General features: G+C 37.9%; 2 protein-coding genes across 3 annotated transcripts; both read left to right on the forward strand.

Moving 5' to 3' along the window:
• Nucleotides 1-23: 23 nt before the first annotated feature.
• On the forward strand, nt 24-12,981 carry tmem67 (transmembrane protein 67). The gene is made up of 28 exons (XM_023330758.1): nt 24-244; nt 3,657-3,751; nt 3,884-3,974; nt 4,092-4,191; nt 4,532-4,595; nt 4,697-4,768; nt 4,857-4,919; nt 5,021-5,175; nt 5,295-5,403; nt 5,521-5,607; nt 6,457-6,522; nt 6,628-6,781; nt 6,868-6,988; nt 7,073-7,178; nt 8,538-8,594; nt 8,673-8,771; nt 8,848-8,946; nt 9,251-9,337; nt 9,529-9,628; nt 9,714-9,853; nt 9,941-10,081; nt 10,162-10,242; nt 10,338-10,454; nt 11,893-12,009; nt 12,092-12,199; nt 12,345-12,447; nt 12,529-12,671; nt 12,751-12,981. The coding sequence occupies exons 1-28, from the start codon at nt 43-45 to the stop codon at nt 12,829-12,831; spliced, it is 2,958 nt and encodes a 985-aa protein (XP_023186526.1). The 5' UTR covers nt 24-42; the 3' UTR covers nt 12,832-12,981.
• Nucleotides 12,982-13,881: 900 nt separating this feature from the next.
• Nucleotides 13,882-23,087, forward strand: pdp1 (pyruvate dehyrogenase phosphatase catalytic subunit 1). 2 transcript variants are annotated; one of them, XM_005810568.2, is made up of 9 exons: nt 13,882-14,150; nt 15,740-16,031; nt 16,121-16,288; nt 16,472-16,683; nt 18,053-18,134; nt 18,487-18,581; nt 18,685-18,853; nt 18,944-19,162; nt 21,047-23,087. In XM_005810568.2, the coding sequence occupies exons 2-9, from the start codon at nt 15,789-15,791 to the stop codon at nt 21,425-21,427; spliced, it is 1,569 nt and encodes a 522-aa protein (XP_005810625.1). In that variant the 5' UTR covers nt 13,882-14,150; nt 15,740-15,788; the 3' UTR covers nt 21,428-23,087. The 2 variants fall into 2 exon arrangements, with proteins under 2 accessions (XP_005810625.1, XP_023187199.1); XM_023331431.1 differs by having other exon boundaries at nt 13,882-13,965.
• Nucleotides 23,088-25,264: the final 2,177 nt, after the last annotated feature.

The raw sequence follows: 25,264 nt of genomic DNA on the forward strand, positions 1-25,264 counted from the left end.
ATTGTGGGTAAAAAAAAAAAAAAAGGAGGACTGTTGTTTACCATGGCGACGGGGACGCTACTGTTTATTAGCAGACACAGAGTTCTCCCATATTTTTCACTTTTGTTATATATAAATCTAATTGACTGCCAGCAGTTTATCATTCCGTTTAAAGCGCCTTCAGATTGCGGCGTAGACGAATTCTTCGACATATCAAGTGTGTCTTGCTCCAGATGTGGTTCAAATCAGCGCCAGAGCTCTACAGGTCGGTTTTTATCATCATAATACACGTCTTAAGCTGATTTCGGGCTGCGACACCAACCTATAATAATACATATTTTACTATTTATACTTGAATGTAGAGTAATTTGAAATGTATGTTGGCGTGTGTCATCTAATAATCAGAGAGCCAATTATGTGAAGCTAAACGCTGTTAGCTTCCTGTTGATTCATGTTTTGAGGGGAAAAAAGTAAAACATGGAATAAATGTTTTTGACACTGTTAAGGGTAAATCTTTTAAACAGCAGACGCAGCAATATCTGCCTGTGTTAGTGTGAAAAGGTTTGTATTGCTATGTAGTTGGAATAAAATTAATAGTTTTTTGTAGAAAAAAATTTAAGTTTTGGATATACTTTTAATTTGAATCTTCTTTGTCCATCCATATTTACTAAAGGTTGAAAGACTTTAGGTTTCAAGCATCTTGATGATGATTAGTTATTGTTCATTTTATTGTTGTTTGTTTGCACGATATAAGAGGAAGGTCTTGATTGGGGCGTTTTGGTGTGTCTTTGCAAAAATATTTCAAAAATGAACACATTTCATTTACTCCGAAAATGAACTGTGAATGAATGAGTCATCTAATTGAATCTGTTGGAAATATACAGTGCAGTCTTACTAGATAGCAGAACCAGAATAAATGAAAAACCTGAGCTGTAGATTTTCAGAAACATTGGAAGACTTACTGTATGTTAAAATAAAAACAATATTTATAAAGAGTTAAAAGTTAAATTAATCAGTGCAACAAAGTAATTCCACTGTTTTGGTGTTGGAATATTATGATGTTAAAATTGAAATTACTAGAAGTTACACAGTGAATGTACGTAGTTTAATAAAGAATCTGAAAAAGCTATGAAAAGAAGAAATATGAATGCATCACTTTGAAATTACAGAAGTAGAAAATAAAACAGAAAAATGTTATAAAAGTACATAAAGTGCATCAGAAAAGGAAGGATTTCAAGATAAACTCCCCCCTCCTGTAACTCTTTCCTGCTCCTTCTGGGTTGTCTTGTTAGAACTGACTTATTTTTTATCACCAAACTTATATTAGTCATTCACTAGTTATTAGCCGTGTGTGAACTGACACACACAGTTTGGTTTATTTAACATTTTGTAAGTTTTAAGGGGTTTCAAACCATTTCTTTTGTATTCACACAGTTGTTGTCTCTTTGTCATCTTGGAACTCTATGTGAGCTCTGTTTATGTTAACACAATATTCTTGGAGCTGAGAAGCAGAGCACTTTCAAGGTCTTCTCCTATCAGTAGGTCTGTTCCGTTTAGCTTCACACCTGAATCAACACAAACACACGTTTGTATCACATCCCAACAAAGTCACATGTCCAGAGGCTGGCCTGCTCACAGTATTAACATATTACCAGTTAGGCTGCAGTGTGTGTTTAAGTCCAGCCTATTGTTTGGAGCATACATGCCCAAGAAGAAAAATATCTATTGTACTCTGATTACTTTGTTCTTCCCTTTAGCATTATGTGAAAGCATCCAGCGCTGTACAACTTTATATGTGGTCAAAAATAAATTAGACTTTGGTTTCTGACATCTAAAGATTGACTCCATCTTCTTTTCTAGGGCTGCCAATAAAAGAGAAAAAGTGATAATGTTAACTGTCTTAAAGCAGTTTCAAGCCATAAGGGTGTAGTCTCTCCAGTGTGTTCTGGAGGGACACGGGAGAGTATTTGGTATTTGAGCATATCAGTTTTTCACTGGTATGCTCTTTTTTCTACAAATGCTGGAATAAAAGCATTAAAGGTTGTTATACTGCCAAAACAAGTGAAATCATTCCTCACTTTCATGCATAAAAGTACAGCACTGAGTAAAAGAATAGGCTTGAAGGCTCAGAGCAAAAAGCATGTATGATTTTTGATTGAAAATAATAAATTAATCTTGTTTTCTTTTCCAGAAGTGTGCCTGCATTAAATAAAACCTATGATCATGACGATCATAAGTTTTTTTAATTAAAGTGAAAAATGATTCCTTAGTTATTCAATCAGAGGTGCTAATTATTGAGAAGTTGCAGTTAAATGAGTTGTGATTTATGATTATACTTTGAAAACGATATAAAAAATGGTGTGAGTGTATGATCACTAATGTAACAGGGTGTTGTATAATAATCTGCTGTTGAGACATCAAGTGTTGAAACAGGGTGGAGATGAGGAGAGTGCTAAGAGGAGGTAACTGTGAAGGAGGCTTATGGGAAAAGGAGGAACTGTCAGCAGATGGTCTCTGGTGCAAGAGATAATAAGCAGAGGAAAAGTGACTCATCATTTTGCCATTTTTCATAATGGCTGTCATTATTAGAGCTGAACTGGATTCATGTTTTTTTTCCCTAACTCTGCAATATGCATTTCAAAATATAACAATGAATACATTTTTAACAGATGTTTAAGTTGTGCTGTACTCCTACTATCGTGTTAATTATTCTTCACTGATCCTACTTCTTTTTATTAATGTTAAACGTATAGTTTTTGATTTTACTAAATATTGCGATCATTTGCCATATATTCCCATTTTCCTCATTCTTTTCTTTCTCATCTGTACTTTCATCACTCTCGGTCAAGTCTCCACCTCAGCTTTTGCCCAGACTTGAAGAAGGCTTTCTTGCTCCAAAGAGACGCAGGGACAACTTATCTCAATGACATCTTTTATTCATCTTTTTCTTTTCTTTTGATGAATCTCATCAGCAGCATATGAAAGCAACATGAGTTGTCACATGACTAAGTTGGAAACCTACAAACAGAAGAGATAGTAGTTACAGATAACAATGAGTTCATTTTAACTTCAATTTCTCAAGTAGTGATTTAATAATTTACTTGTAAGTTAACAGTGAATGAATAAATAAACTATATGCCAAACAGTGCAATTAATCTGTTTCCAAACACGTGGAAAACATTGCATCAAACAATAAATCTGTTTTGGTCTTCTGAATTCAATCTGAATCATGTAAACTTTGAATAATGTCCATTTCCTGCCAGTGCTGTCTGAGGAAGCTTTCAGTTGATGTTCTTTGTCTGAAGAGAGATCATTGTGTGAGCACAGGTGTGCCAGGCTACCTTATAGATTTGGCTGCTGAGTTTGAGCAGTGAAAGGGATGGGTGTGCTTGATTCTTTGCGAGGTGCGTGCCAGTTGGGTGGAGATGGTGAACACATTCAAAAGTGTAGGATTTGCTGATTTAACTTGACACTCTTTGACCTTTGGCATTTTTAGCAGTGTCATTTGTGTCCGCTGTGAACATCTAAACATTTGGAGATAGCCAACAATTATTGCACACCAATCAGTTCTTTGCAATGAGAATATTGCACACACTGATATTGCCATTAACACTTAGTCGTAACATATTGTTCAGCTCTACTCACTACTACTCATCTGATTTTCCTTTGTTTTGCAGGACTGAGCTGCATTTGCCAGACTGGCTACAGAACCTTAAATGTCTTCAATGATAAAATATCCATTTCTTGTGAGCAGTGTCCTACAGACAGTCCCGTATGTTCAATTTTTCTTCAATATCTTCTTGTTTCAGTAATATGAAAGTCCTGCAGCTGTGTCCAATACAGATTTATCATCTGTTCTCAATAGAAGACTGACTTTTTGGTGAATTACTGTGTTTGCGTACAGGCAGTAACACAAGATGGCTTCGAGTGCATTCGCTGTCCAAACAGCCTCAGTAATGAGGGAAAATGTCAGTGCTTATCAGGCTATATCCTGGGTGAGTTATTTACTTTTTGGTTTGATTTGCAGTAGTAATAGGAATGAAGAGGGAGTTGAATGTTATATGTTTTTATGTAAGGACAGGAGTTCATGACTTTTTTGTTTGTTTTTCTAGTGGAAAGGGATATCAATGGAAATCCTCTGAAAAATGCCAGATGTGAAGCGTGCAGCAACAAAAGCCCTGCTTTGTCTGTATCAAACACCAATGGAGACAGGTAAATGACCCGTACGTGAATTGGGATTTATCTAGTCTGGAGCACCTTAATGCAGTGAATCTCACTGCATCTTTTGTCCTGCTGAATAAATCCCCCACGCTGGCAACATGCTGTCTCTAAAGAGCTCCAGTTTTTTCTTAAAATGTCTTGTGAAAACTTTTGAGTATGTTTGACTTCAAATAGTTACACTGAGCACAAAGTAATGAGGTGGAAAAGGAATATGATGCAACATGACAAAAATTCAAAATGTGCTTTTAAGGCTCTGTATCTTAATCATTTAATCGTGGGATTTGCGTACCTCATGGCTAAATTATCTATACATTTTCAAATTGTCTTCTAGGTGTGAGAGATGTATGTCTACCTTCACTAACACCTCCTGCGTGTGTGCGGCTCCTAATTTTCAAGTGAGTTCAATCATGTCTCTCTCTTAACATATTCAAACAACTTGGCTCATGTTCAGCAGTCAGAAGGGAATGTGTCACTAGTTTGCTTTGTTTTTTTCCAGGAAGGAGGATTGTGTTTCCGTCCAGGAGTCCTTTCCACTAATGTGAATCCCAGTGTCAACTATGCTCAGTTGGTAGGAATCCTCGGCTCTTGGTTTCTCAGTTGTTGTTACATTTAGCAGATTGTTATCCACTCTGATTCATTTTTACCTTTTGTATTAGAAATTCAGCATTCAGTCGGCCTGGTTTGTGGAAAATCTCTACTCCTCCTCAGCTGCGTGCCTCGTAATGAAAACACACTTATATTTTTTAACAAAGATTCAAACAATGATTGTTGAGATGAAGGATTAGCTCCTCTGCATAAACATCTGATGTTCTCCTTGCAGGACTACTCCAACCTGACAGCATGCCAGGCTCTTGGCAACATGTGTGTGTTGAGCATGCACTCCATCACCGGTTCCTCTACTGATGCTTGTGGTCTTTTTAACACCGTTTACAAATCAAAAGCTGCTCTGAGCTCAGTTCAAGAAATTGCTTATTGGTAATCCTGTTTGATTTATTTTTTATTTTTTCAGTTTTAGCATTTTCATACATTTCAAACAGATTTTTCCAGTCTGAGCCCAGAGCAGACACCAGCAGCTTTGATTGTTTCTTCTCTAGGAGAGTTAATCTCCCGTGGCTTTTCTATGGAGACGAACCCGGGCTGGCTAGTCGCGTGCTTCAAACAGATCCTGTTCCCACGGTCTTCAGCTTCAGAGGAAGAAATCAGGTAAAACATGTTGACATTAAACAATAAGCGAATAAAAAAATATACATCAATAGTGCGTCTTCTTCATTACAGATATTTAAATAAAACTTTAAATGTAAATTTTGTTATTTTTGTCAGAACACCAACATTCAGCTGCTTGCTGCTGTCTATAATGTCAGGGGGGAGTTCCTGAGGTGGGAGAAGGTCGGAGGAAGCAACCTGCAGGTAACATTTTAAGTTGTCTGTGATCAAGACACTTAGGCTGCCAGCAAATAAGATTTGTGGCTTAGATCATCTCTTTTAATTCAGACTTCTGCACTGCCGAGAAAATAATCAGATCAGATGTGTGTGTCCAGACCATAGGATGTTTTTTCAATGGAACCTTTTTCTTGTAAAAGTGCCAGGACAAATTACTTTTACATAGATGAATCCCTCATGAAAATGTTTATTCAAATACAAATTTAAATGTGCTGTATGCGTATGTTCATTTCATACCTGAAATTACCTCTACAAGTCTTTCAGGTATGTTCCCATGATGTTTGCATATCTGCCTGTTATTTTTGGAAAAATAATTTAAGCTCAACCAGACTGGAATGAGAGATTCTGACAACATTGTCGCTATTAGCAAAGTGCAAAGAGAAATTCTTGCTCTCTTTCAATATCTTGCCACTCTTCATCAAAGGTCAGATTTGCATAGCGCACAACGAACCACTGTCCTGTCAACAGACTCTCCCTTACTTTTCACAATGCTGTTTGTTCGCTAATGTTTTCTAACAAACATCTGAGGTCTTCGCTGAACAGCTGTTCTCCTAAAGTCAGCTGGTTACAGTGAATTTTATTTATGGGTTTTAGAGTGAAATGTTTCTGGAAATAAACGCTCACTACATGTTCAGTTCTCAAAGACCGTGTTCCATGAACTACTTTGTCTCAGTCGGTCATAAATTGTATAAAATAAGTTGAAGTTTTGACAAAATGTGCAAAAGTTCAAGGAGCATTGGTACTCACCATATGTAATTTGAACAGCTTGTGAAGACTTCATAAACCTCCAACAATTCTTCCTTCCCTCTCTTGTAGCTTTGTCCAGGATTAGCCGCCAAACAGGCAGCAGCCTTCAGCTTTGGAACCGCTTACCAAGAAAGTGTGAGTGCCTTCAACTTAATTTACTTTACAGAATGACAACAAACCTATATTCTGTGAAAAGTTAGATTCTAAGCAGTTTTTGAATGTGTTCTGGTGTACGTTCAGTGTGACCTTTCAGTGGCGGATCTGCTGGATTCCCATCCCGAACCGTTGTTCTACGACGTTTACATGGACCTGGGAGGAGAAGAGAACAGGAAACTTCTCCCCCTGCCAACGCTGGTCGAAAACCAACAGTACAATGGAGGATTCATCAATCAGGGTGAGATTGTATTAATTAAAGCATACAATTTCCTTCTAAATGAATGTTTGGATAATTTCAATATATGTTTCTATTTTTTTATACAGATAGTATGAGAAACTGGTATCTGACTCGCCGAATGTTTCTTGTGGACACTTTGAGTGGAAGAGAGAAGAGCATAACATCCTCCCCTAAAGTCATTCGCGTTGCCACCAGTGTCAAAATAAGGTAATATTTAATGTTGTCATGGTTAAAATGGAAATAAAAATGGAGAAATGTACAATGTACTGACGTGTTTCAAACCTCTGGTAGGTTTCAACTCGTTCCTCGAAATCAAGAGGGGCTCATTTTTCCCCCTCTGATGACTTTGACTTACACAGATGTTCTCATCACCGACATCAGTACTCAAACTGTGCCTGTGAGTACATTGCTATGTTGCACATTCTTACTTTTTACTGTACAAAAAAATCCAGATGATTTCTATCAAAGCCACTGGGTTTCCATTACACCTTTTTTGCGCCTCAGGTTGAATTCCTCTACAGTAATTTATCACAATATTCTATTTTTTAGCTGTACTTGTATCACTATGCCACTGAATGCTGCAGCATACCTAGCTCCTACAGCTAAGACGGGCTGCAACAGTTCTTTTGAACATGTACAAAGCTTGATGGCAATAGCGACAAATTTAAATACCACACACATTTACCAGAGCCACACTTCACTCAGATGTCACAGTAATGAGCAACGTAATCAGTCTTGGTCTGCTTTGATAAAGATTCACTTGCTTTCAAATGCTAAATGTCGGAGTGGCTTCAACTGCTGGGCAATCTAGCATATTTTCTAATTAATAACCAAGACAGTTTTTGAATAAAAATCAAACAGCTGTGGAAAAAGATCATTACCCAGCACTGTTAGATTAAAATCTTTCAGTCAGGGTTGTTAATACTGTGCACTTGATATGAGTCTGCAAGGCCAGACACTCATAAACAGGTCAGAGTGAAAGCTCTGACAGTCACCATGGTTTTTTATACCAAGGACAAGGAACCCCAAACACTGGAGAGACAGTCTGCCTCCTGCCAAACAACATCTAACCTTGGATGTGTAGCATAAACAGTTTTATTTGGGAAAAGTTCATAAGCATTAAAATAAAAACATGACCGTCAGATTAATAAAATGATATATTCAACCTATAATGAAAATTTTCCACCAGACACTGATATGTCCTCTCACCATATCTGCAGTGTACAGAAGACAGATACATATTCAAAAACTTGACATGTCTTAATGTCTTAAAACACAGGTTTTGTTTCTTTACTTTTAGGCCACTGTAAGACACATTTTTCAATGTTTCACCATTTACCACAAGGAAAAGGACTTTGGTTCAAAGAGTCCTTTAACTTGGTTTGATCCTCACAATTAATGGATTAACTTCAAGCATTGTACCTGAACTCTGTCTACATTAGGCTAAAGTTTATAGTTTTTGGGGTCACAGATATTTAAGTCTGGGGTCTTGTCTTTTTCAGAAATTAACCTAAAACCAAAAATTATGATGAGAAAGCATAAACATTATAGAAATTCTACAAACAATAAAAAAACATTTTGGCCAAAATGTCGTCTTTTGATGCCGACTTTGTTGTCACGGCACCACGTTTTAACTGACTGTAAAAATACTTGTTTGCTCAGCCGAGAGTTGGGGTCATGACCCTGTTACATTTTTACTTTGTGGGTCACAAGCTGGAAAGTTTGTGAATTAATGCTCTAATGTGTGTGTTTGTAGATAACCTTTGCTATGGATTATGAGATGGATCAGACAGAGGCTCATACAAAGACAGATGTGAGTACAAGTTGGGCTGAAACCATGGCAACAAATCTGTGTATGTAACTGAAAAATAGTCACCCTTGGGTCACACAGACTGCTCTTGGCATCTTGGGCGGGTTGGCCGTACTCTACTCTCTCCTGAAGACAGTCAGCTGGAAGAGGAGGATTGCTTCCCCCATCATTGATCTGGAGGTACATCGCCGTCTTTGAAGCGCTGTAAAAAATGACCGCCAGGCGTTCATGTGTTTCTGGTCTCTGTGTTCTCCAGACGATGCTGAAGTTTCTGTTGTTTTACTCCGGTGACCTGGCCAATGTTTTCTTTATCGTCACGGTGGGAACTGGCCTTTACTGGCTCATATTTTATAAGGTGGGTCATAAGAAATATTAATATTTTTTGTTATTCACTCAGTTTCATTCAAATTTGTACTGTTGCGTTCGTCTCTGTCATTAGTTTCACCAGCCTGTTTTTGACAATAATTTCCACAAATTGAACTTCCACTCTTTGCATGATTTTTTATCCTTCTTGCTTTCCATTTCTGCATTCTTTAGACACTAAAGGCAAGTTATTTTTTACTCTGTGTTCTTTCATGACTAGCTTTGTTTGTAAAACAAATTCAACTCTGGTTGTTTTTGCAGCTCTTATCAGACAAACTGCCTCTGTGTGTCTACAGGCTCAACAGTTTGTTTCTGTGCTGCTTCCACTCCCCTCTCAAGAGGAGCAGTTTGTGATGTACATTGGTTGTGCCTTTGCTCTCAAGGTCAGATCACTCTGTAATCTGTAATACAATTTTTAGTAGTTTCCAGGTTATTTGTATTTCCATTCAGCCATCCAGTGTCATAGGATTCATATCTAAATCCTAAGCTTAAAAGAGGAATCTGTCTTTTAAACAAATCATATTGTGTACATAATAGTATATAAAAGTGTGATGTTTTGTGCATTTGCATCCAGGCTGTCCAGTTTCTACACAAGCTGTATATGCAGGTGTCAGTCGATATATTTCTTATAGACTGGGAGAGACCACGAAGCAAAGGGAACAGGACAGTGCAAGGTACCAACACAGTTATTCTGTTCTCACTCTTTAAGCTAGTTATTCAGTATTTTTCTTCAGTTGAGCTTTTGTCCTGTTGTTTTAGCTCATGGGGACAGTAAACGTGACCCCTCCCCAGTCAGCATCTGGAGGACCTACTTTGTGGCAAACGAGTGGAACAAGCTCCAGACCATTCGCAAGATCAGCCCAACTTTTCAGACCATGGCTGTGCTCTTCTTTCTCGAAGTACATCTCACCCTACATGTTCTGTTTGAAGGATTCTGATAGTACATGTCTGTTTTCCTTATCGCTATTTCGCCATCTTGTGTTAAGGTGCTGAATTTCTCCAACCTAGCTTTGAGAGACCCTTGGTCAACGTTACAGCGCTCCCCAGAGGCGTACACCCCTCCTTACAGCCTGATTCTGCGCTACGGCCTTACCGCCACACTTTGGCTCTGTATTGCCCTGCTGCAGGTAAATGGCCACCATTTCATTATTAATTATTGAGGTTTTGTGTTTTAGCTGTAATAACCGACAGTTGCATGTGCCTGTAGGTGATATTCTTCACTGTATTTTATGAACACTTTGTGGAGGACAAAATTCGCCAGTTTGTGGATCTCTGCTCTGTCAGTAATGTAAGTAGTAGCTCCTGTTTTTTTCTTCACAGTCAGTAATAATTTAATAATATTAATAGTAATAATAAAAGGGCTTCATCTGTTATTCCGCGTAGGTCTCTGTGCTGCTGTTCTTCAATCGTTGTTTTGGTTACTACATCCATGGACGCTCAGTGCATGGACACGCAGACACAAACATGGAGGAAATGAGCAATAACCTGAAGAGAGAACGTGTATGTACAACAACAGTGAACCTTGTCATCTTTCATTTTTATTTGCAGTGCTTTGCAGTAGGGCTGTTGTAAATGAATATTTTAGTAATCGAGTAATCTATCGATTATTCTTACGATTAATCGAGTAGTCGGGTAAAAAAAATTATAAAATAAAACTGATAAATTTAGCATAACACCAGTGTTACTATCTGATATCAATATCAGTCCAGTTTTTCATTTTTGAGCATCCCTAACAGTTACCTTTATGGAGTTTAGAAAACTAACCTGTAACAATAATAGCTCACTTTCTAAGTTAACCTGAAGAAAAGTAATACAAAGATCTGAAATTCTATTCAATTTAATAATAAAGAGGCAGGCTCACAAATACGCTTATAAAAAATGTCTATGCTCCAGCTTTCTGTTTGGGGGGGTAAGGTGAGCAAACGAGCAGATAGACTGAGCCTCCCGTGCTCAGTCTATCTGCTCACCTGTATAAATACTCCCGCAGCGCTCTTCCCGCCGTTCGCTTTGAACCAGCAGCTCCCGGAGGAGAAAGGCTGCCGTACTCCGGGCATCACGCCAGTCATTTTAAGGATGCTTATTGGTCCTCCCCAAAAACGATGAAAACCCGGGCATTATCATCCATCAATAAAATCCCCATGGGCCAAACTTGAAAATTGGACGTTATGCCGTTAACATTTGCATACAAAAGTCAGAGCTACGCCTATTGCAAATAATGTTCCGGCCGGGACACGGTGCTCTAAATAATAAAACATAAATCAACGAAGCTTTGAAGCAGGTAAATTTTCCTCAAGGAATTTTAATAATCGAGGTACTCGAATCATTCAAGGAATCGTTTCAGCCCTACTTTGCAGAAGTCCCACATTTCAAATGAAGTTGCTTCCAAGAAACCAGGTCTTCTTGGAATCCTTGAAACTGTTATCGGACATCATTATGCACTTCAGACTGTTTACGATATTAAAGATAATATGGTTTCATAGAATCAAACAATATAATAAAGACTTGTGAAAGTATTATTACCCCTCTAACCTTTTTAAGTTTTGTTGCTCAAGCACTACAAAATTAAGTAATGTGTCAATGTGAAGTAGATGAAAAAAGGAAACATTTGGTTTTCAGCTATTTTATTAGCAAATGCAAATCTGAAAAATGTGGATTTACATTTGTATTCAACCTCTTCTACGTTTACATGTCTTAATGAAATCTGAAGTTAGTAAATATATTATAAATGTGTAAATGCAGCTGTACTGTGAAGGCCTCTTATCATTTACAGAACATTGGTGAACATGACTTACTACTTTGTGATGGTCTTCCACATTAATCCCTAATTCTAAATAGAAATTTTGTGTGATTATCATATCACAAAATATGAAAAAAAAAAAAAACTTCAGATTGTTCAACACTTATGGCTGCTGCTGTATTTCTCTTCTTGTGCCTGTAGGAGTCACTGTGTGGTCAGCGGGGTTTGGTTCCCAACTCTGACATTCAGACCTTTCAGGTGTCGGTCACCAACCGTCTGAGGCAGCAGTATGAAAGAATACAAGATTCTCTTAGCAGGGTATGTGATCACCTCTATCACCCTTATTCTTTGATATAAAATAAAAACTAAAAATCTTTGAACTGTTCCTCTTTCACTCCAGAGGAACAGGCCGTCACGGTTGATGGATGCATCTACAGCCAATCTGTCAGATCTACAGTTCAGAGCGTACAACACCATGAACCACTTCCTGGGATCCGTTATTGACCATGTTAGTACAAACATCCAGAAATTAGCTCAGTCTGTGAGAATGTAACCTTGGATCACATCTAATCTGATTCCGTTGTTTGTTTTGTAGATACTGCAAGTTTATTTGATGCAAATCTTTGTTTTCTCATGCTGGATTGTTGACTTAGGGCAATCCTGACATGGACTACATGGTGAAGGAAAAGCTGATGTTGGAGCGAGTCATAGGGATGGAGTTTATGGAACCGGCTGATAAAAGCTACTTTTACAGTGGTAAAAAACTCTCCTTGTTTTGTTGTTTACAGATCTTTGGATGTGTGCATTTATAATATACCACTGCTCTCCTCTCTACAGATGAAGCCCACTCCTTCAGTAATGTCCTCTTTTATGGAAATGAGGCCACGCTGCTGATCTTTGACATTTTATTCTTCTGTGTTGTTGACCTTGGATCTCAGAACTTTGTGCTAGCAGCTGTTCTCACATACCTACAGCAAATGGTTGGTGTTAATGTATTTGTAGTGTGTTACCTTCACCAAAGTAAAAATGTACATTAAACCAAAAATTTATTTATTGCAGATATTCCGCTTCATCCGCAAAACTCTTGGGAGAAGGAACCTTGCCAACAAAACGCTGGTGGATCAAAGGTTTCTGATATAGACCTCAGGGTCTGTTTTCGGTGGCAAACATGTTTACTGCTCACTTGTTCTGTTCTCGTTAAAATAATCTGTTCACTGCTGAATTTGACGCAAATGTTGTCTTTTTGGAAATATTTGTATGCTTTTTTAATGATTAAATTGTTTTATATGAGATCTGACTGGAGTTTTGTTTTTATGGTAAAGTTCTTTCTTTCTTTCTTCCTCTTTGTCTCTTTCTTTCCTTATTTCTTTCTTTCTTGTTTTCATTTTTCTTTTCTTCGTTACATAACAAAGATATGAACATTTAAATATAATTATTTTTATTTAACCTCAATAGCCACTTATAGGACATAATAAAATGTTGTCACTGTGAAAGCCAAATATGTAGTATCTTCTGTTTTTTTATAGCTTTTTTTCTCTCCTTTCTTTTTATTTTGTTTTGTAGCATTAAAATATGGAAATAAATAACAAAATAACTCCTATTAAACTATTTCCTAATCTTATCTTAAAGAGATTTGCAATAATTTAAAATTTCTACTGTTTGTTTGCATGGTGATTTATTTATACATTTGTATTACTTGTACCTTTGTCAATCAAACCTATTAACTAAAACAGTTTACTGTCACTTTGCTGAGTATGTCAAAATTAATTTATCTTACAAACATTTTGTAAGACAAATATTTTCAATTAAGTGTTTTTGAAAGGGAGAGGTGTGACACATTTTATTAAATGTAGCAACTCAGATAATTCTGGGTTAATTTCCATTACAAATTTACAGTATTTGATTTGGTTCCAGAATTCAAAGTTAGTGAAAACAAATACTGAAATTTCTCTTAAAAAACTTTTTTTTTGTTGGTAATATTAAATTTAGGTTTTTCGTAAGCTATGAGCCATTATCATCCAACTTACAAACTTGAGGTATGTCACTGTCTGTAATACATCCATTTAACATGTCAGTATCACTTCTTGGACTGGAATATTCAGCTTTCTATTGTTTTTGACACGTTGCGTGCACGGGAGAGTTGACGTCACTGCGTAGGTTAAGGCTCAACCAATCAGGTTTCAGCATGAGGTGTGGCGCTTTGGAGTAACACAAACCGAAGGGGTTGGGTTCGAGTCATGAACTTAAATACCTACTTCACATCTGTCGGATAGGGTAAGAGCACATTTTGTTCTGTTTTGTCCCCTTCTCCACAAACGGACTTTTATAAAGTATACTTTGGTGTACCTGGAATGTTTAACTAGCAATTTCTATCGACGGCTTGTGGGTGTAACCCAGAGCTAGCTACACTAGTCTGAATCTGGATGCTTTACCTTCACGACTGACTTGAGTTTTAAACTGTAAGTCTATTTAAACATTTTTAATTCACTCCATGTCTCCGTATGCTACTGCTGTTGCTTATATCATGTTGGCTAACTGCGTCCTGTACCTGGTTTGTAATTAGCTTAGAGAAGCTAATTATGTTAACAACTTTTAAAGCTCGGAGATGAGACGAGTCTTCTGGTCTGTTTGGGTCACAGTTTTTTAAAAATTATTATTTCTGGATGGTTAATAGGTATATTTGTTCACATCAGGGTCACCCTGTGAAAGACTGATGTAGCAGAAACGACTAAAATGCTCCAGGTTTAAATAGAAATAACCAGTCGTAAGGAGACGAGGGTGGCTTCAGAAGCTGCAGATATATTAAAATCAGTAAATTGGAGCAGGTTATTTGAAGAGTCACGGTCAGGACTCGGTTTCCTGGCCAGCAGCAGTCATAACTATCAGAGGAACAAATGCCAGTACTCAGTTATTTTTAACTCTCTGTGCACCAGTTCTGACCTATATTTGCAGAGGTCTGCAGAGCTGCTACTCAAACTAATACTGCTCCTCTATTGCAAATTTTACATTTCATTGCAAAAAGACATATTGTAGTTTTTAATATAAGACTTCCTCCTTATATTGGTTACAGTTCCAAACTGCTATTTCTGTTATATAGCTTTTCCTTTTAATGCGATGACAAAGTTTCCTCCAGTTGTATGAGGCATAGAGTTCAACAGGTTGCCCCGCTGCTACTTGTGGAAAATGACTTTACTACACTTTTTGCTACTTTAGGAAAAATACAAATTTGACTGTTTTCTAAAATATTCCATTTGCTTAAAATGCAGACAGTCATGGTGGAGAACCAAAATGAGTGAAGCTTTCTTGTAAAGATAACCATCTGTCTCTAACTATGAGTGCAGACTTACGTGGTCTAATACCTACCCTCTAATTAAGACTAAAGCACTCTTTATTATCCACCATAGGTGACAGAAATAGATAACTAAGCTGTATTTTCATTGAAAATAAATAGATCAATCAGTTAAGTTTCACCAAAAACATCCTCTAACTGCATACATAAGATCTCTTTGTCCTTTCCTGTATATCAAATTTGTCATATCACATGTAAGATTTTCCTCTAGATAGTTTTGAACAGGGAAGTGTGCATGCTTTAAGGAAATATTTTGAGCTGTATTAGCAGTAATTATTATCCCTATTAAATTTTTTCCACATAGGAGTGCCAGTGACCAGGAAAAATAAAAGTAGTTAATCAACAACCTTTTCAAGCCATTAATCTGATTTGATCTGGCTGCAGCATGGTTTGGGTTTAACAGCTGATGTGAAGCAAAGATTGGAAACCATATAATTAGTAGTGAACAAATTAGCTATTTTCCATTGCAGATCAGACCAAAAACTAAACTATAAGTTGACATTGGCCATGTAAATCCTCATCTCTAGATATAATAATTTGGTCTTCAGTGTGTTGGAGATTTTTGGATTTCAGATTCAGAATGACTTAACCTTATGAGAATAAGTCTACTTGTTTGCATAGTGTTTGCTTAATGGTGCGAACAGAGAATGCGCTGTTCACCATCCGTACATCTGAGCTCTTAGTGTGCTTCTTCTTCAGGTGTGTGCACATCGGTGGTGCTTTGATTACCGGTGCTGCATGGTCAGCGATGCCTGTTACATCCCAACTACTCAGGGGTTTGCCCCGTGCCAAGGCCTTTGCCTCCAATCTGTTACCATGCCAACACCACCAGTCCCACCTCGGTTTCCTGCCTGCCCTTAGAGGTCCGTCCCAAACATGGCAGATACACCCGGCAGGAAGGTCCTACCAGACGTCCTCAGCGCTTCACAACTACATCCTGACGCCCCCACAGGTCAACTCCATCCTGAAAGCCAACGAGTACAGCTTCAAGGTCGGTGCGGATCATGCACAGAGTTCCTGATTCATCATTTGTTTGTTTAGATTCTCATCCTGTTGTTTGTTTTCATCATCCGGTTGCAGGTGCCAGAGTTCGACGGTAAAAATGTGTCATCTGTGATGGGTTTTGAAAGCAACCAGCTTCCGGCCAACGCTCCCATAGAGGACCGGCGGAGCGCGGCGACTTGCCTGCAGACACGAGGAATGCTCCTGGGCGTGTTTGATGGACACGCTGGTTGCGCCTGTGCTCAGGTGATCTGTTCACTCTTTGGGGATTTAATTCATTTCTTTGTTTTTTGAGGCATTGGTCAAACAGTAATATCAGACTTCATTAGGCTATTTTTAGGCATAGAGAAAACATCTAGAGACTTTCCAAGACATTTGTTTTATCGGCAGCAGTGTATGTTATCATAATCTCATAATGTTTCTCTGCAGGCGCTGAGTGAGAGGCTGTTTTACTACATAGCAGTCTCACTGCTCCCCCATGACACTCTGTGTGAGCTGGAGGCTTCAGTGGAGGCCGGCCGAGCGCTCAGTCCCATCCTGCAGTGGCACAAACATCCCAATGACTACTTCACCCGGGAGGCTCAGAGCCTCTACTTCAACAGCCTGAGAACCTACTGGCAGGAGCTAATTGACCTAACCAGGTGAGAAACACACAGTATAGCAATACTACATTAAGTTAAACTATTTCATCCTGGTAAGAACAGTATTTTAAATAAGACATGTCCACAAGAATAATTATATTTCCACATTTGATTATAATGCAAGCAGAAACATCAGTTCATTTAATTTGGGAGTATATTGGATAGACTAATAAAAATCTTAGAAGTGTGGAGTGCATTTGTATTTATACCCCCAGAGTCAGTACTAAAGGTAACAACCTTACACCCCATTCCTATTGGTGTTTGTCTGATCCAGATTTTAATGTCTAGAGTTTTTATTTTGGTGTTTGAAGGAAGAGCATCTGTGAGCTTCAATTTTCAGACGTTAACGAGGTTTGGGCCGGTATGAGAAATTCATCACAGTATGTGGACAAAAATTTAACACATGAACTAAAACATCTTGTTGTTTTCACTCAAAACATCTTCCCAATTAAGTTGAAGCTTTTCAACTATGTAGTTGCATCTCATTATAGTAAAAATAATCAAAAATGTAATTTAGTTCACTAATTAATCAAGTTCTGTTTAATTTCTGTTTAAAATTTTCCATTGAAACAAAAATTTCAAACAGGTCAGCACGAAAACTTGACCTGTTGGTCAAGTTTTCGTGCTGACCTGTTGGGGTTTACCCTCCTTATGGACGATGTCAAATCATCAGTAATATTATATGAGCCATAATATAACATTCAAAATCCTCTTTTCTTTTTAATATTGGGATCTTCATTAGCTGGTAGCCATAACCATTCAAATTAACAGATAAAAATCAGAAAAATATCCCTCTGTGTGCAAAGAGGAAATATAAAGTGAGTTTTAAATTTTGAACTCAAGTAATGGAAAAAATGCTGGATGGATCTCAGTAGCCCCTTCAGAGTCACCATGGGTCTCTTGACAGTTTCTCTGATTAATACTTTCATTGCAGTTTAGGTGGCTGCCGTCTCTTGGTAGGTTGTACAGTTTTGCCATATTTTCTTGAATGAGTTTTCAGATCTGCTTGCCAGGAAATGCCCTCAAAAAAAGACTTGCAGCTGCAGCCAAAGAACTGAGTCAGAGGGGGTAAATACAAATGCCCACCAACTTATAAAATAAGAATTGAAACCCATGTATTCTTCTTCAAAATAAATTTAAATGTGTGGTTGTAATGTCCAATGCATGTTAATTTATCATTTGGTCTTTCTCATCAGTGATTGTTGTCATGTGAAATATTTCAAACAGGACTTTCTGGTTTCTTATTTTACTCTTTGTGACCTCAGTATCACTGACCAATCTGTCTAGATTGGTCAGTTATTGTTCGATCTGGAGATTTTTGGTTCCTCTTTTTCAGACAATCTGTCTTTATATATCTTTCATTCTTTAGCCCTGGCGATGTTCCAGACACCCGAGAGGCCTTACTGAATGCCTTCAAGAGGCTGGACAACGACATTTCTCTGGAAGCTCAGGTGAGAACAGTCTGGGGTTTTCATACAAATCTTTCTTTTTTTAAGTAAAAAACTTTGATGCATTCCTCCTAGCAACAACATGAGCTGACCCATTTCCTGTTCTGCTGTTTAAGGTGTCCATGAGCAGTTATTATAGAGTCGAATTGCAGGTCATGTCATTTATCTGGACTGTCAAATCTGAGAAATGTTTCCATCAGTAAGAGCTCTTGAGGACATGCGTCAGTCCAGGCCGCCAATGTTAGGAATGATCCGGATTTAAACTTTGGTAGACCAGAAATGAGTTCAGATGTCACTTCATGTGATATAAACTGGCTAAGGTGCTTACCATCTGTGTGTGATTTCTCTCTTACAGGTTGGAGACGCAAGTGCGTTTCTGCACTACTGGGTTCTGAGAGTGGCATTTTCTGGAGCTACAGCCTGCGTGGCGCACATCGATGGACCAGATCTGTATGGAGAATAAATGTCCAGCAGCACATTGTGACAAAAAGTTCCAGTTGTTTTTATGAAGCTAATATCTAAACTCCTGCCTCCCCCATTTTTATCTTGAAAGCTATATAGCCAATGCTGGGGATGCCCGGGCCGTGTTGGGGGTGCAGGAGGAGGATGGTTCATTCAGTGCTCACACACTGTCCAACGACCACAACGCCCAGAACGACAGCGAGGTCGCTCGGATACGAAGCGAGCATCCTCACTCTGAGAGGAAGACTGTTATTCGTCAGGTAGTGATTTTAACCAATCCGCCTGTGGTTAAAAAACTAAAAAACAAGTCAGTCTGAACTTCTGCCTCTCTCCGTCTTCCTCTGCATCAGGACCGGCTGCTGGGCCTGCTCATGCCGTTCCGCGCCTTCGGGGACGTGAAGTTCAAGTGGAGCATCGATCTGCAGAAGCGCGTTCTGGAGTCTGGACCCGATCAGCTCCATGAGAATGAGCACACCAAGTTCATCCCTCCCAACTACCACACGCCGCCCTACCTGACCGCCGAGCCGGAGATCACGTACCACAGGCTGCGGCCAAAGGACCGCTTCCTGGTAAGAGAGGAACGCCGACAAATGCTGTTCATTTAATTTGTTCATGCAACAGCTTAGTACCTTCATGGATTTATTTATTTATTCATGTATGTATCCAATAGTAAGTTAATTTAGTTCTTCAATCATTCATCCATGTATTCTTTCATGCATTCTGTCGCATGAATGAAGAGTTCTTTAAATGTCTGAGAGAATTTCAGTTGTTGCCACAGCTAAAGTTTTATTTAATTCAGTTGAATAAGAACATCTACAATGTAGGAAGGTAACATTCCTCTCCTCAATGATGATTATTTTATTTATTTACACATCGGGCTAAAACAATTAATTGTGATGATTCAATTATTGAAATACTCGTCAACTACTTTAGTAATCGAGTCATCATTAATTGAAATATACAAACTCTAAGGAAGGTCATTTTCTGAAGGAACAGCTCACTCAGAGCAGTAATTAAGCCAAAACTGTACAAAATATTAACATTTTGCATTTAATATTAGGACCTGCTTTATCTGTGAATATATTCTACCCAGAACTCCTTAAATGCCAAAGCTTTAGCTTCAGCTGGCTTAAATTCTGTAAGAAAAAAAAAAATCCTCTCATATATTTGAAGTATTTTTTGGCTGCAGCAGCATCCTTTGCTACAAATGATCAAGCATTCACCAAAGGAATGCTGTGTTATCTCATTTTAGACAATTAAATGTTTATTTTCTTATTTGAAGTAATTTAATTATTTATTAGTCTTTTTTATGTATTTCTAATAATTTGTGGTTCAATGAAAAATCTGCAGACTGTGCCAATTTCTTCTATACAATGAATCAATTAGTAACCACAAGTTGTCAAAAAGTTCTTGTTTGTTTTCAATGTGCAGCGATATTCTGCTTGGTCTTCCCTTTAAAATAATATCCAATTATCTCACTTTTCCCTCCATCTTGTCAAACTACTGAATAAATCAGAAATGTTGGCACTGACCGAGAGATCCTTGACATTTAGTACAATGAAAGAAAACCACGCTGGGGTCTTTTGTCTCGTCTTTTAGATGGTATATACTGCAGTGACTAATGGCGGCTTCTTCCTTCACCTCCCATGTCTAAGAGCTAATTAGTTCTCAGGTTTGATGAATAGGCTCTTTATTCTGATGTTTTTACTACTATTTTCATTAAGTACGCCATGTCTGTCCTCCAAAACATGTTTGTAAATCTTTTTTCCAGATTGAAAGGGTGATCTTTTTGCTCTCTTTACATAAAAGGGTTGAGTGTAAATTTTAGAAAGCTCTTTCTAAGAGTCTGGGTTCATTGCTGTTTTATGTGCTGCAGATTTTCTTTTAATTTAACTGATTTGTAAAGAACATTTCAAACTGTTTTTGTGAAAAGTAGTTTTTCACTCTTAGATGGAACTAGCCGAGTAAAAAGAGACCAGATCCTTGTTCTCTATTCCTACAGAGAATCTGGACTCTGAAGTTTTACATTTTACCCAATCAGTAATGGTTGTCCGTCATGCATGTAATGTGCCAGTTTGACGGTGCATTATACTGCTAAAGACGGTACTACAGTACAGAGAGAAGTGCTGAGCGGATGTTAATGTTAATTCAATGTTTGAAAGCGTGGCCAGCACAGACTGAACTGCTTTGTTTACTTCCTCCGCTGCCATTGTTAAAACTACAGGTAGACTCCAATTCTAAAACGGCGCAGAAAATTGATGTGGTCGTTCACAATTTCTATTCTCTGATTGGCCTGGTAGGAAAACTACGACAGGGAATCCAAGTAAATGGGAGAAAGCCCAGACTGTAAGCGAGATTTGAATAGAGCAGGAATAAGTGGAAGTTGAGAGATTAAAGTTTGTTCTTTACGTAAGATCGAAATGTTTCTGAGCATCGCCCTCCTCTGTCTGCAGGTAATCGGCTCAGACGGCCTCTGGGAGACGCTCCACCGGCAGGAAGTGATCCGCATCGTCGGCGAGTATTTAACTGGGGTTCACCAGCGCCAGCCACTTAAAGTCGGAGGCTACAAAGTCACTCTGGGACAGATGCAGGGTCTGCTCGAGGAGCGGAAGGCCCGCATGTCCTCCGCATTCGAGGACCAGAACTCAGCGACGCACCTGATGCGGCACGCGGTGGGAAACAACGAGTTTGGCACGGTGGACCACGAGCGGCTGTCCAAGATGCTGTCGCTGCCTGAGGAGCTGGCTCGCATGTACCGTGATGACATCACCATCATCGTCACTCAGTTCAACCCTCACGTGATTGGCGCGCAGAGACAGGATGATGAGTCCTGATCTGATTTCTCACTGACTAATTCAACTGTGTGCCACAGATTTAAAAACCAAGCACACCACATGGACAAATCTATTTTTAACTATATTTATGGAATATTAATGGAGCAGCACGAAAGTTTAGTTTCTCATGGATTTAAACGGTCATCAGATTGGCTTAGTGGGTTTTTTTTTTATGCTGCCAATCTTGTTGAGCAGCTGTTGTCACGCACAACAGTCACAGCGGATGATGTCGCACGCTTTCATTCTCAAATTTAAGCAAGAAGAGTTTAAAGAGCTTTGTGTCCGCTGAAAAGCGAAGCGGTTCTGGTTAGCAGGCCCGACTCTAAACCAGGCATGAGATCCTCTGGGCAAACACTTCCATATTATCACGGTATTAATACACGCATTTAATGTTTCACATGATTTATTACAGATGCACTTTTCTATTAGATTCCAGTTTTCTTTGAGATCTGAGCAGTTTAGCAACAGCAACTATTTTCACTGGTAAAATCTTGTAACTTTAACTATATTAATATTACCTTAAATATTTATTTATGGTTTTGAACACTAGTTTTCTAGTGTTCTTTGGGCCAAATGGGACACCATCTTGCATTTCTTCTCTTTATAAAGTATAACAAGCTAAACTTAACTGGTTAATTAGTGGCACTGGAAGACTTTCACAGCTTCCCAGTGGTAGTTTTAAAAATGGTGTCTTGAGCATGATTTATGCAAAGTAGCTTTCTTTCAGCCAGCTGACCAGCATTTGCAACAACAGGTGGAGGAAGGGCAGCACCTGTGAATCACATTAAGAAAACTTTAAACCAGATGAAGGATGTAAGTGTTGAACTTTTAAAACATTGGTTGATCTTGATGCTGCTAGCTGGCCCATGCTAGCTTGACTATTTGAAAGCTGTTTTTTCTCTGCTTCAGATCATTGTCACTGTCTAATTCACAATTGGATATAGTGTTTTTGTTACTAAGACTGAGTCAATCTGTGCAGCTTGTTTGAAGGAAGTTGAATTATCTCTCTGGGTTTTGGATTTTCAGTCCCGCAAGGAGGATGATTTGGATCCTTTGAGCTTTATGTTAAATCTGATGGGTCACATTACAACCTAAAAGTTACAGGAAAATAATTAAGTAGTCTTACATTTCAGGTCACAAATTATTTACATAATCTGAAAATGGTAAAGTGGTAATTACATTCGTTTTGTTTTGATCTCAAATCCGTAGCTGCAGCTTTTTTTGTCTTGCCTCCTGCTTCTTTGCTTGGAGATGCACTAATGAAGGAGTTGTTCCCCTCTGTGATCTAAGAGTGCTTCGGCTGAAGTGACGGAGTGTGTTATGAAACTGTAAGCAGAAGCAGTCACTGAGCTTCTTTTCTAAACACAGAGGTCAAGAATCTACATTATTTTTTCCTGACAGGTCATTACCCGTTTGTTTTGCCCCTGGATTGTTTTATTCTTCCCTTTGGAGGGAAAGCAGAGCGTTTTTTCTTTTACTCATGAATTACTGATGTGTCCAAAAAGACTGTATAAACTGGACGTGTTTTAAAATCAGGCTGTTTCAACGTCAAATATTTATTCTGCCTCAGCAGTATGTTACACATCTTCTCTGTTGTATGTATAAATTGTAACTTATGGGGGTTTGAGTTTTGTATGTGAAAATAAAATGCTAAACAGACGGCTTCCTGTGAAGTTGTATTTATTTATTTTCATGTGCGCGGCAGGACATCCAGCCAACTAGACATCTGAAGGTCATTGCATTTCAGGATAAACATAGTTTATAAGATTACTGCTCATAAACTATGACTTGCTGGGCTTATTAGGAGAGATGTTGTCTTATTTTCACCACAAGATGGCGCTGCAGCACCTAACAACAGCAGAAAACTCAATTTTTTTAGAAATAAAACTCGGATTTAGTCAGTTTCATACAAAGTTCAACAGTTTCTAAATATTTTGTGACCTTATGAGCCAGGATAAAGGGCAACAGTTCAGATTTTCGTATAATGTGAAATATTTGGTACTATTTTACCACACGGTATTTGGTACTTAGGAACAAAAATTATTGAAAAACTGCTCTGATAATCTGTAAGTAAAGGAGGGCCTAATCCTGTAAGCCTTAAAACTTTTTTCGTGAAACATCAAAAAACTGAAAATTAGCAACTATTTTATCTACAATATCATTAGAAACTATGCAAGGAAAACTTGCCAATTTATCTTAAAAATTACAATAATATAGTAACAAACAGGAAAAAAATTTTGGTAACAGTCCAATCAGATCTGATGTGTTTAATATTCATCTAAATAAAAATCTAAATATTTGACTGTGCCATGCTTTGTTACTTACACTACTGACTGGAGATATTTATCCCTTCTCAGTAATTCACTTCTCATTCTTTGTGATAAAGCTGATGGTCCGAGATTCCTGAAATAATCTTACAGATTACATAAAAATCTAATAATTCAGACTGTTTCAATAGTTTTGCCCTTTTTCGCTTCTTTTAGTTTGATATTAGAAGCTTTTTATTATCTTGCTTCCTTCCATGTTGAAAAAAATATGTAGTTAAAATAAGATTGACTCAATAACATTTTGAGTCAATCTCAAAACGTTGCTATTTTGCAACCAACAATTGCTTTAAGTATAACTCGGTGCCTCTCATAAACGTCACACAAGTTTTCTATTATTCCCATTGTTAGTCATTATTGCATTGACATGCATAATACAGAGTTGCTGTGTTTAGATGACATTCAGTTTGGATTACTGGAAATAAACGACTCCACATTGTCATTTTTCAGCCCCCAGCTCTGCAGAAGCTCTGACGTTGCAGCGGGGATATTTTGTGGAAAAACGTCCTGAGTGACGCTCTTGTTTACGCGCTTCTGCGTCTTTAGAAATAAGATGTAGGCTCTGTAGTAAAAAGAATAAACCATCCCATGTAATGAAATGACTCACCTAAGAGCAGAGTTAAAATCAGAGTTGTCCAGTTCATCACCAGGCTGAGCCACAACTTCCATTGAATTGACTTGAGGTTTTATACCGCATTAATGTTGAAAAAAAGTTTTAAAGTGACCTGTCTGAGTTTTATAAACGCATGGAACGAAGAGCATAAAAGAACCTCAAACATTTACTTGAAACACATTAGTATTTAATTATAGTATCTTATTCTCTCATACGCACCAGCTTTTATTTGAGTCATTTTAGGGGTGGGCGATATGAATTTAAGATTTTATCAGGATCATTTGTGGTACTATTGTGATAACGATAAAAGTGACGATAAAAACCATTTATTAAATCAAAATTCGTATCGTGAAAAGATATTTATCACTATAAATGATCAACAATGCGATAAACCTCCACCCCTAGATCAAACACAAACATTAACTAAAGGCCAGGAAACTGAAATGATTGTTTCAACTATCAGTAAAACAAGACAATGGCATATTACTCTGTGGTTTATGCATTTTCCCACATTAAACACATATAGTGTTTGCTGCACTTAAGCATTTCCGATTGATTAACTAATAGATAGATAGATAAATCTTTATTGTCATTGTCACAAGAACAACAAAATTTAAAAGCTGCCATCAGTCGGTGCATATGCTTAAAAACAAAAATAACTGTCTCACAATTCACACACAATGTAAGAATTAACAAATAACTGGAAAAAACCCCAAAAACAAATAAATAAGAATAATAATGTTATGCATGAAGCAAAAAGTCGTTTTCAAATGATGATTTGGCTGTATGTGAAAAAACAAAAGACTAGTTGCCCCAACCTTGGATGCAATGTGTCTTTTATTTTCTTGTGGAGGAACTTTGGACCAGTCAGAACTGGGTTAATTCAGCTACCAGGTGGCG

This window comes from Xiphophorus maculatus, chromosome 3 (assembly GCF_002775205.1).
Source record: "Xiphophorus maculatus strain JP 163 A chromosome 3, X_maculatus-5.0-male, whole genome shotgun sequence".
In the NCBI taxonomy this organism is placed as follows: domain Eukaryota; kingdom Metazoa; phylum Chordata; class Actinopteri; order Cyprinodontiformes; family Poeciliidae; genus Xiphophorus; species Xiphophorus maculatus.

Coding starts and splice junctions, on each gene's coding strand:
- tmem67 (XM_023330758.1), top strand. CDS start 43: ATGGCGACGGGGACGCTACTGTTTATTAGCAGACACAGAGTTCTCCCA. Junction 5,608..6,456: donor TCGGAGGAAGCAACCTGCAG/GTAACATTTTAA, acceptor CCTCTCTTGTAG/CTTTGTCCAGGATTAGCCGC. Junction 7,179..8,537: donor TCAGTACTCAAACTGTGCCT/GTGAGTACATTG, acceptor GTGTGTTTGTAG/ATAACCTTTGCTATGGATTA.
- pdp1 (XM_005810568.2), top strand. CDS start 15,789: ATGCCTGTTACATCCCAACTACTCAGGGGTTTGCCCCGTGCCAAGGCC. Junction 16,032..16,120: donor CCAACGAGTACAGCTTCAAG/GTCGGTGCGGAT, acceptor ATCCGGTTGCAG/GTGCCAGAGTTCGACGGTAA. Junction 16,289..16,471: donor CTGGTTGCGCCTGTGCTCAG/GTGATCTGTTCA, acceptor GTTTCTCTGCAG/GCGCTGAGTGAGAGGCTGTT.